This window comes from Rattus rattus, chromosome 5 (genome assembly GCF_011064425.1).
Source record: "Rattus rattus isolate New Zealand chromosome 5, Rrattus_CSIRO_v1, whole genome shotgun sequence".
NCBI classification, from domain to species: Eukaryota; Metazoa; Chordata; class Mammalia; order Rodentia; family Muridae; genus Rattus; species Rattus rattus.
The window spans coordinates 53,999,074-54,010,743 of record NC_046158.1 but is presented as its reverse complement, the minus strand read 5'-3'; the positions used below and the strand labels follow the sequence as shown (position 1 = coordinate 54,010,743).

The 11,670-nt window shown below is 42.3% G+C and overlaps 1 protein-coding gene across 1 annotated transcript; it reads right to left on the bottom strand.

The window, feature by feature from the left end:
• Positions 1–2,787: 2,787 nt before the first annotated feature.
• Positions 2,788–11,269, bottom strand: Pjvk (pejvakin). The gene is made up of 6 exons (XM_032901968.1): positions 11,059–11,269; positions 10,073–10,268; positions 9,113–9,254; positions 5,779–5,896; positions 4,165–4,263; positions 2,788–3,096 (listed from the first exon to the last, which is right to left on the bottom strand). The coding sequence occupies exons 1-6, from the start codon at positions 11,267–11,269 to the stop codon at positions 2,804–2,806; spliced, it is 1,059 nt and encodes a 352-aa protein (XP_032757859.1). The 3' UTR covers positions 2,788–2,803.
• Positions 11,270–11,670: the final 401 nt, after the last annotated feature.

The following is an 11,670-nucleotide window of genomic DNA, read 5'->3' as shown; positions in this document are numbered from 1 at the left end:
GAAAAGGAAGAAAAAGTACACATTACAGTAAATGAATACCTGTGCCTGAAGACATTTATTTTTTTAAGATTTTATTTATATGAGTACACCATTGCTGTCCAGACACACCAGAAGAGGGCATCAGATCCCATTACAGATGGTTGTGAGCCACCATGTGGCTGCTGGGAACTGAACTCAGGACATCTGGAAGAGCAGTCAGTGTTCCTAACCACTGAGCCATTTCTCCAGCCCTCAACTTATCTTTTAAATAATTTAAATGTAAGTCACTGCCCATTCTACATACATGCCGAGTACTGTGTTCTGTATCTACATGATTGCTTTATGCCTTGGCCTGAATGGAACGCTGAATATTTTGAAACTGCAATTTTAAAATATTTTTACAATTATTTTAATGAAAACTAATAAATTAGTTGTCGGTATATGAAAATTTTAGATGTCTTAGTAAATGAAAGCATATTTGAAGGGCTGGAGAGATGGCTCAGTGGTTAAAAGCACTGACTGCTCTTGCAGAGGTCCTGAGTTCAATTCCCAGCAACCACATGGTGGCTCACAACCATCTGTAATGGCCTCCTCTGGTGTGTCTGAAGACAGCTACAATGTACTCCTATATAAATAAAATAAATAAATCTAAAAAAATCTGAAAAATCATAGTGGCATGTACCCATAGAACCCCTAGTCCTGGGGTTCAGGTAGGTGAGTCCCTTGAGACCAGGATTTTTGAGCACAGCTTTGCTAACATAGGCAAGGTCCTATTTCCCATCAAACATTTCCAAAGATAAAGCCATGGCCTGGTTCCCTTAACTCTTAACAAAGGAACTTACTAGACAGACACAACCCATTACCACCACCAGTTACACTGTTAGCCATGCACAGAGCCCCATGCTGAGCTCGGGAGTTTTAATCTGATACCACAATTAAACATTTAGGAATATATTAAATTATTAATACATTTATTTTCTCCTCATACCAAACCTAGGGCACTAAAGTGACCACTTGCTGCCCATTTGTCATCTTTAACTGTTGAACTAAAAAGTGATTTTAAATATAAAATCCGTGTTTAAAAAAATATGAATTATATAAGAAGCTACTTAAAATGATACAGTGACTCCCAAGTGGTTAGGGGGAAATGGACAGATTTGTGAAAGAGTGCCTGTCTTTGAGTTTTGCAATTAAGCTTTGTTTTGTATAAGCAGTGTTATAGATCACAAAATCCTTGAGGAAGACAGTGGCAAAATCATCACCTCGAGGGAGGAAAATGCTACCTAAATGGCCTCCTGCTTCCCTGCCCCCAACCTGGGCAAGTTCACCCCTCCTTAGGCAACCTGGTGGCCCCTGGTTCCTGGGATGCTAAGGACCAACCTCTGCTAGGTCCAGGTTCCTGAGAGAGGGGTGTTTGGGAGAAAGGGTGCTATCAAAAAATTCTTGGGTCTTCCAACCAAGTCAGAAAGGTTAGAAAAATTCTAAAAGTAATTCTTGGGTTCTCTGATCTAAATCAGAAAGCCAGAAAAAGGAGCTGTGTTCACTCTTCAGACAGTCTTCTCTGAATGGCTACTAGAGAACATTAACTAAAAGAGCTATGTCGTCTCTCTACGTAATTTAGAAAAAAAAAAATTCTTGAAGAGTTGTTTTTGCTCTCCAGGGACCTTCAGAGGGCTCAACTCTTGGTAGAGAAAATTTTAAAAACTGCTATTGCTTTTGGCTACCTCAACTCCTACAGATCAAAAGCCCAGTTTTTTACTTATATATCGATTCAGTTATTTATTCCAGGTTCCCTTCTGATTATCCTGTGAATCAGCATCCAGTGACCCTCAGCCCCTTAATTCTTAAGGAGACAGAAAACACACACTTCCTTTTAACGTTGCAAAGGAATTCAGAGATCTGCCCGCCTCTGCTAAGCACAGACTAGCGGGGTGAGACCCAGTCCTGAAATTATCATTTCTACCACGCCTGCGTTTGGACTCCCTGTGTCCCAGGCTGACCTTGAATCTGCCTGCCTTTGTATCTTTCTGACAAGCTGGCCCATTCATGCAGCTGTCTCTGTTCCATTAGATTCGTGAAGCCCCTCATATAATTCATATCGCATCCTAATTTTATGCATAGTTGAGAAATTATATATTTTCGAGCCCATGTTCTTAGAGTTCTTTTCCACAGCATTAAGGGAGGTTGGAGGTCCCAGTGTTTACCATTTTGCTGAGACATTAGTCACACCCTCACCTCCCGGATTCTTGCTGTCTCAGATTATCATGGAGCCATTAACGTTAACAGGACATTCCTCAGAGGAACGAGAAAATGTGAACAATATTATACAACAAGCCTTATGCCCACAGCAGCCATCGACACTCGTGGAGGCCCACGCCTGCTGGCCCTGTCCCAGGTACAGGAACCATGTCATTCTGTTCCCACCAAGGCCAGGCTGGACTCCGCACCAGGGGGTCACCACATTGTAGTGTAGACAACCATTGTAGAACCCCTGGACTCATGCGATCTTCCTGTCTCAGCCTCCCAAGTAGCTAAAACTACAGGCATGAGCCATCGCTCCCAGACCGAAGCTAGAACTACGGGCATGCGCCATCGCTCCCAGACCGAAGCTAGAACTACGGGCATGCGCCATCGCTCCCAGACCGAAGCTAGAACTACGGGCATGCGCCATCGCTCCCAGACCGAAGCTAGAACTACAGGCATGCGCCATTGCTCCCAGTGCCTCCTGCTTTGAAAAAAAAAATCTAAGCAAACCTAAAGAACAAAAGGAAGGCTTGTGGCACAGTAGTACACAGAACGCCAACAAAGCATATTCCTTTTCCTTTTATTTCATTCTCTTGTGCCAGATATCAAAGCAAGGGACCGCATGAAGCCTCACGTACTTCACGCCATCCACAGAACACTGAAAGCAGCCATAAACTGTCTCCCTTTTCAAGTTCCCCATTCCGCAGAGTATGCAGGGCCCTTTAGGAATGTTGTGGTTTAGTAAGTTCACTCGGATGTGAGTTCCCTCCTTGAGGGAAATGTCAGTCATGCTGAGAGGTTTGTCATAGAAGTCAGAAAAGAGATCATCCAGGTAAAGCTGGGAACGCGAGATGGCGTCCATCACTCTCCTATCTGCAAAATAGAAACCAGAAATGTGGTAGAAGTCCAAATAACTCTGCACCCCAAACTGTTTTTAAAGGCGTCAATCCAAACCGTCCATCAGGAAACAAATGGGCTTTAAACATGTTAACAGACGGTTACTATGTAGGCAGCTACCCATGCCGGTACAGGGAGAAGAATGCGTTCCCAAACACCCTTCAGTAGACTTTCTCCCTCTCCCCCTTCCTCTCCCTCCCGGTCTCCCTCTCCCTCCCCTTCTCCCCCTCCCCCTCCCCGTCTCCCTCTCCCTCTCTCTCCCTCTTCCTCTCCCTCCCCCTCCTCCTCCCCGCCTCCCCCTCCCTCCCCTTCTCCCCCCCTCCCTCCCTCGGAAGATTTTATTATTTTTTTATTCACTTTTTGTCCCAATCACAGCCCTCCCTCCCTTCTCTCCTCCCTCTTCTACCATTACAAAACCCTCTCCCCATTACCCTCTCCTCTTCTCCTCAGAGGAGGGGAAGCCCCTCCCTTGAGTACCACCCCACTGTGGGGCATCTAGTCCCAGCAGGACTAAGTACATCCTCTCCCGCTGAGACCCAACCACGCAGTCCAAGTAGAACGACTCTGAGATTCCATCGTACACCCATCAGAATGGCTAAGATTAAAAACTCAAGTGACTGCACTTGCTGGAGAGGATGTGGAGCAGGGACAGCGGAAGTGCAAACTTGTACAACTACTCTGGAAATCGATTTGGCGGTGTCTCAGAAACTTGGAATAGTTCTAGCCAGGACCCAGCTGTCGTACCATTCCTAGTCAGATACCCGAAAGATGCCTGCTCAAGTATGTTCACAGCAGCTTTATTCATGACAGCCAGAAACAGAAAACAACCTAGATGCCCCACCACTGAAGAATGGAGAAGGAAAATGTGGTACATCTACCCAGTGGAATACTAATCAGCTATTGTTTTTTTCTTTTCTTTTTTTCAGAGCTGGGGACCGAACCCAGGGCCTTGCGCTTGCTAGTCAAGCGCTCTACCACTGAGCTAAATCCCCAACCCCTAATCAGCTATTAAAAACCAAGACATCATGAAATTTGCAGACGCACTTCTTTCAAAGAGTATATTCCTCAGTCTGTAGAACATGGCAAAGGTTGTCGTTTCTTCCCTTTCAAATCCTCCTTTTGACACTGATGTGACACAAATGTCTACGAACAAATATGAGAAGATGTTATAACTTAGCTACAGTTTATCGAGTATTTCATAGGCGATTTGAATTCTCAAGCGTGCAATTCATAGAGTTGTTTTTTTTTTTAAAAAAATAAAACTAAATTACACAATTGAGGAAAAGACATATTTGCAAGTACAAAATTCAGAGATTAAAATCATACAGTGACATTTCTCTTCCCACCCTGTACCCAGCCTGTCTGGGCCTTGTATGCTTAGGAGCTCTGGTGTGCAGGCTTATGCATGTTTCCAGAACTAATTCCATAGCATACACAGTTGTTTAATCCACGTCTTAGAGATCATTGCGTGCCCAGAGGTACCCACTGGTCATGGTTTGGTCCTCCTCTGTTGTACTCATGGTCCTCTCGGGATGTTTCCAATATTTTGCTATTAGGAACTAAAGAACCTGTCCCTTGATCACTGTGCATATGTTTCAGTATACCTACAGCGGGACTTCCTGCAAATGGAAGGCCAAAAAAAGGAGCTCATGGACAAGATTATGTTTCAATGACTGCCATTTTATACTCCCGCCTACAGTCAACGGAACTGCAAAAACCAGCAGTTACAGTGGCTCAGGGGTGATTTTATTTAGAATACAATTTCCTTTCTCCACTTCCTAATCCCCCTTCCCCAGGACTACAGACAGAAGTTAACAAAAGAAGGTCTACAAATGTAAATTATCATGGCCAGGAGACTCTTTCGCCTGCTCCTTTTGTAGATACATCTGGAGTTGTTCTGGCTGGCGGTTAACTAACTTAAAGTCCTATGAAAGGCAGAAAGTGAGCTGCAAAAAGCTAAAGTGAGCTGCACTGACCTACCATGCAAGATGGCAAAGTGGATTTTTATTGTTCTTTTTAAGGAAGTGTGCAGCTAGGAAGTTATATCTAAACATATAAAAATTAATTAATACCACCTGTTTGGGCACTAGACACTTCAGACATCTTACTGCCTGCAGATTTCTTATCTGCCACTCCCGAAAGCTATCTATTAGAAGTCATTGATTTCCCTTCCACAAAAGCGAAGGCATATTTTGTTAGTGGCCCTCGTTTCATTCCCAATCCATAACTGTAAGTGGGGTGGTATGGAGCCTTTGCTAAGAACCACTAAGGAGGTGCTAGGAAAGTGGGAGGGGAAAGTTTTCCTAGCTGCTTCACCCTAGTAAGACTGACCATAATATGTATATGTGTGTATGTATATATGTGTGTATGTGTGTATGTATATATGTATATGTGAATATGTGTATAGGTATATATGTGTATACATGCAAATGTGTATATGCATACATGTATAGACATATGTACACACACACACACACACACACACACACACACATATATACACACACAGCCTGCTTCTATAATCATAAAATGAGACAGGAGACAGGAAGGAGAAGGGAGTCGGGGAAGGAAGGGCGGGAGGGAGGAAGAGGGGAAGATTCACTCCTATTACATTTTCCTTCATAATCGCTGGCGCTGTCAGGTGTATCTGTTACTCACCGAAGGCACCATCCAGGTAGATGAAGAGCTCAAAAACACTGAAAGCTATAGTTGTGTGGGCCGGGAAAACAATAGCCTTTTCCCTTCCTTTGGGATTCTGTTCATCCATAAAATGGAACTACAATAAACAAACATGTAGTAAAAAAAAATAGTATTAGTACAAAGCAGGGCAGGGTAGCTTTTTGGAGAAACAAACTCTATAATCCTACCCAAACCAAACCACAGCCACCCGCCCTGCCTCTGTTAAGCTTTATTATGGAGACCTAAGCATGGTCTATACTAGGGACCTTTCAGCTTTCTCAGGTGAGGATTGAAGCCTAGATTAGTCTCTCCAGAGTGTTCCTGCAGTAAACCCTTTCCTTTCAGCCTAACCCATCAGAAACCCCCAGCCTTCACCAGCTTTCTCAGTCACCAAAATGGCTACCATCAAGAAAAATGTCTCAGCTTGTTAAATGACGGATGCTGATCCGAAGTTGGAGACGTCTGAATACACATTCTGAACAGAACCCTCATAATGAGGTGATGGATACAATTGAGGAACCTTTATGAAAAGGAATTTAGTGTTTTTGAAAGTCTTAGTCGTCTTACATAGACCATATGTAATATGTTAATCTCAACCGCAGAGGGCTGAATAGATGACCCTTTAGTCCTGTATTTTTTAAGATGCAGTGCGTGTGGGGTGCTGTGCATGCCACAGTGTATATACAGTCCTCCCTTTCTACCATGGGTCCTGGGGAATTGAACGCAGGTTACCAGGTTTGAGCAGCAAGCTCTCTGGTCATTGGGCCCTCTCAGGGACCCTCGTCTGTTATTTACAGCAAGTGGTTGTCTTTTCTCCTTTTGGGGATACACTGTTTCTTTACCGTGTGCACATCCCTTTTGTTAGCATTTCTTCTAGGCTCCACCCAACAGTTACCTAGCAACAGCCAGGTGTGAGCCTGGCTTGCTATAAAAGGACCTGTTTGGCCTCTTTCTCTCTCGGTCCCTCTCCCTCTCTCCCTACCCCTCCCTCTTCCTTTCTCCCTCTGTGGGCTCTTTCTCTCTCCCTGTTCACCTCTCTCCCCTCTCTCTCCCAGTCTCTTCCCTTCTGTCCCTCTCTGTCCCCTTTCTTTCCCACACTCCCTTCTTAGGGCTGGTACCTCAGAGTGAGGATGCTCAGCATGGGCCTGCTAAGGCACTCCCTCCTGCTGCCGCATGACAAAACACATCACCTCTCTCCTAACCATCTCGAGAAATACAATACATTGTTAATTATATTCATTATGCTGTGCCACAGGCCACCAGAACTAAAATGTCCTATTCTTTCCAACATAACATTGTTCCCATGGATTGAGCCCCTTCTGACACCTGTCTGCTCCCGACTTCTGAGATGAGTTTTTCTCTCTCTTCCTTCCTTTCCTCCTTTCTTTTGGTGTGTGTATGTGTGTTTGTGTGTGTGTGCCCATGCACACATGGGGGTACAATGTCACATGTGTATGGATGCATGTGGAAGCCGCAGGTCAACCGTAAGGGTTTTCCTCTGTCACTCTCTATTACTTATCTATTTATTTATTTTTGAGATAGTTTCTCACTCAACATGGAGCTCACTGACATGGGGAGGTTACCAACAGGCCAGCAAGCCGCAGGGCTTGTCCTCTGTGCCGTCTCCTTCGTCCTGGAATCACAGGTCACACTGCCACACTGGTCGCTGCGGTTCAGATCCTCACGTGTGCACATCAAGTGCCTTATAGGTAGGGACATCCCACATCCCACTTTAAAAATGTAAAAGGTATACCAGCCCGCAGCTTCCCCAGTGATTCTGTGTCACATGCTCTGTTCTAATGTGTCCTCCATCACCGCCCTCGCCCTCCCACCTTCACTTCACCCCTCATGTCACCCCCTCTTCCACTCTCCTGCCACATTTATCCTGCTCCCTTCTGTCTTCCTCACAATCTCTTCCTCCCCTTTCGTGGTTTTCATGACCTGCACATAAACACACGATGCACACGCACACACACACACACACACACACACATCCCCCTCTAAAGCTCAATTCTACATATGAGAGAAAATATGCCACATTTGTCTGACTCTGGCTTATTTCACTGAAATCTTTCAGTTTCATCCATTTTCCTAAAGATAATTTCACTTTCCTTCCTGTCACCTAACCGTTGGCTTTAATCCTATCGAATAATCACTAGGTGTCACAGGTCGGTAAGGATAAACAATACAAATAAATATATAACAATATAAATTTTCTAAATATAAACTTTCTAAAGATTTATTTATTTTTATTACATGTGTACGTGTGAGCGCCTGCATGTATTGTATGTACCATGTGTGTGCAGTGCATTGGAACCTCTGGAGCTGGAGTTACAGCCAATCATGAGCCGCCATGCAGGAGAAACCACATCCAGGTCCTAGCAGAGCACCCAGCTCTCTAACGTTCTAGACATTTCTCCATCCCCAGCCAACAACTCCTAAAGGGATTTAACACAAAACGAAGCCTATTTGGTTATTGATAATGTTAATTAGAAAAACCAAATATGATATTTAATATAAAATATAGATCCAGGGCTGCTGAGATGGCTCATTGAAGAAGGGCGCTTGCCTCAGTTCCTGACCACCTGGTATTGTGATACCCAGGTAGAGGAGAAAACTGAGTCCCACAATTTGTCCTCTGACTTCAACATGCACACTGGCATGTGTGTACTTGTATGCACGCACACACACACACACACACACACACACACACACACACACACAGCACTGAATAAATAAAGGCAAAAAAATAGCTAAAATCTCAACTTTTAAAAGTTCAGTATTAATAGAATTTCTTAAAAATAAAATCTAAACTGGGGCAATGCGGCACACGCCTTTGATCTCAGCACTCAGGAGGCAGAGGCAGGAAGACCTCTTGAGTTCAAGGCCAGCTCAGTTTACAGAGCAAGCTCCAGGACAGAGAAACCCTTTCTCAAAAATAAATAAATAAATAAATAAATAAATAAATAAATAAATAAATAAAAGCAAGCATACAACATGTATGAACTTACAGTTTGCTGTTAATGCAACACTGAGGGACTTTTTACTTGGAGAGACTCCAGCATATACCTAAATTCACTAGGAATAGTGATTTTTCTGTATTGGAGTACACATGGTTAGAACCCGAGTTGTTTAGGTTGGTTTTCTTATTCTGAAGAACGACCACTCCAGAGTGAATCTCTACACAACCGAGGCTCTTTTTTTTTCTGCCTTTGATGAAAGGCACAAACCTATTATGAGTATTTTTAAAAAAAAAAAAACAAAAAATCTCCATAGTAACTGTGTAGTTAGTGAAGCCCTGGGTGTGTCTTACCCGCATGGCTTCCCCTCGAATCCCAGCATGCACTGACAGAGAGCACTGGCGTGTGGTTCTGATGCTCTCCATGACAACGCACAGCACGGCCTTCCTGCTGCTCCTTGATTGGCGGATCAAACTGTGGTCAAAGTTAATTTTTCTAGAATAAAGAAAAAGATGCAGGCCATAAGACACCCTAATACATGCTCATACAGAATTGAAGGTACCCTTTGTGTTATTCAGGGCCCATCTTAACTGTGGGTGTGAATCGAGGTAGGAATCATGAAGAAAGAAATTAGAAGTTATAAGCAAAACCGCCTGACTAATTTGCCTCTCCCTTCTTTGTTTTGTGGAACTGGAGACACTACCCAGGGCCCTGTGCATGCCAGGCAAACATTATCACTGAGCCACCTCCCTGCCACCCACCCCGTCTTTATTTTCATTTTAGTTTGAGACAGAGTCTCAATAATTTTCCACAGATGGATTTGCACTCACTATTTAGTGAATTTTTTTAAATCAAACAACTGAAAATATTTATCAAGTGGTTTTTGATTGGGTAAAGGTAGTAACTAGCTGTTAACATATAGTCTTCCACATGAATATATGTATATATATACACACACATATATATACATATATATTATATACATACATATACATTATATATGCATACATGCATATACTATATATATACATACACACATATACTATATATACATACACACATATACTATATACATACATATACTATATATATACATACACATATACTATATATACACACATATACTATATACATACATATACTATATATACATGCATATACTATATATATACATACACACATATACATATATATACATACATACATATACTATATACATACATACATAATATATATATGTCTTAAGCTTTCTTTGCAGCATGGGTTAAATCAGCTACAAGAACAGTGCAGTGTATCAGGACCGTTGTACTGACCGTGCAGTAATTTCCTTGAGTAATGTTGATACTTCCACCTCATGTTTGGTCACTACACCAAAGGAAGCTTTGACCGCGATGGAATCAGATCCAGTAACATTAATCCCAACGTCATTCACAATATGGTTGCTTCGCCTTCCATAGAGGGAAACATCTGACTCGTCTTCATAATTCAGTAACTGATAAGATGAAATACCTTAGGAGAGGAAACTTAATGTTTTTCAAACGTCTCAAGTTCGCCTTACACACACTTTAGGTATTATCATGTTAGCATGACTGAAAAATTCTTTGACCCAGATATTAATTAGACAGCATTTCAAACTATATGGAAAGTAGGTTTTCAGGCAATTTTACTACAAAGAGAAATGACAGAATACTTTAGCAGGAGCTCAAATTCTCTGTTCATACAACAAAATACATAGACATCAACAAAGATCTACTGCGTAGTTGAAAGAAAGACGAATATTCGTAACCAGTGACAGCTATCACGCCTGCTTTATAATCTAGTTTTAAAAATTCATTTCAGGGTTAAGAGGCAGTTCAGTTGGCAAAGTGCATGTTTGTAAGCAGGAAATTCAAGTTCAATCTCCCAGTACCCCGATTCAAAAACAAAACAAAACAAAACAGAGTTTACCTATGATAATAATAAACTGTAAAATAATTCAAATTACTTTCATTTATTTGGTCATGTGAAATGGATAAAACCCAATAATATCCTATATCATATAGGTCAAAATACATCGTTTTTCTAAGCCCCTTTAGTGAAAAACAACTTATAATTGGTTTTAAAATTAAGCAATAAGCGATTTGAAACCATAAAGACTCAAGCATTGTTCTCCTTAACGATATTACTACTACATAAAGGTTGATTTTTATTATTAATGTAATTAATGTGTGTATTATTAATGTAATTAGTCCATACAACCCCTGCTAGGTTATTAATGATATAACCCCATCAAAAGCCACTCCCAAACATTTAAACTTACCGGCTGAAATGTCTCGGTCTCCCAGGAGAATATCTTTCAGTGTGAAGGGTGTGGATGTGAATTTGCATCTAGGAAATAGAAAACAGCGCTTCTTTTTCACCACCAGACTCAGAGGTTGGTACTTGTCGGCTTCGCTGAGGCTAGGGACAGGGATTAATCTCCCTCCGTCTCCAACTTGCTTGACGAAGCTCTTGGTAGCAGCAGCGAACATATTAATATCAAGGCGTCATCAGCTGCGACCCTCGGCCAACGAACCCATTTCTGAAGAAGGGAATCGGTCACCAAACTGAGCCTTGCTCGATGTTAAACACAATTACACAGGCTAGAACTATAGAGCGCACGCTCACCAAGTAGTTTGCCAGTGTGCAATTCACAACAGCGCCTCCCTTCATGAACTCAGGCAATGAATAATAGAGGGCCGTGTAAATGATACACAGAAAGCAAGTCTAACTTGGAATGGCAGTCTTCAGAGCTAAAATATATATAGAAAACAAACTCAAACATACTGCCAACATCCTTAAGGAGATCACAGTTGACAGGGCTTTCCCACAAGCATTAAGCCAGCTGGAAGGAAGTCCTACAGGAAACAATGGAATTGGGCTCTAACATTAG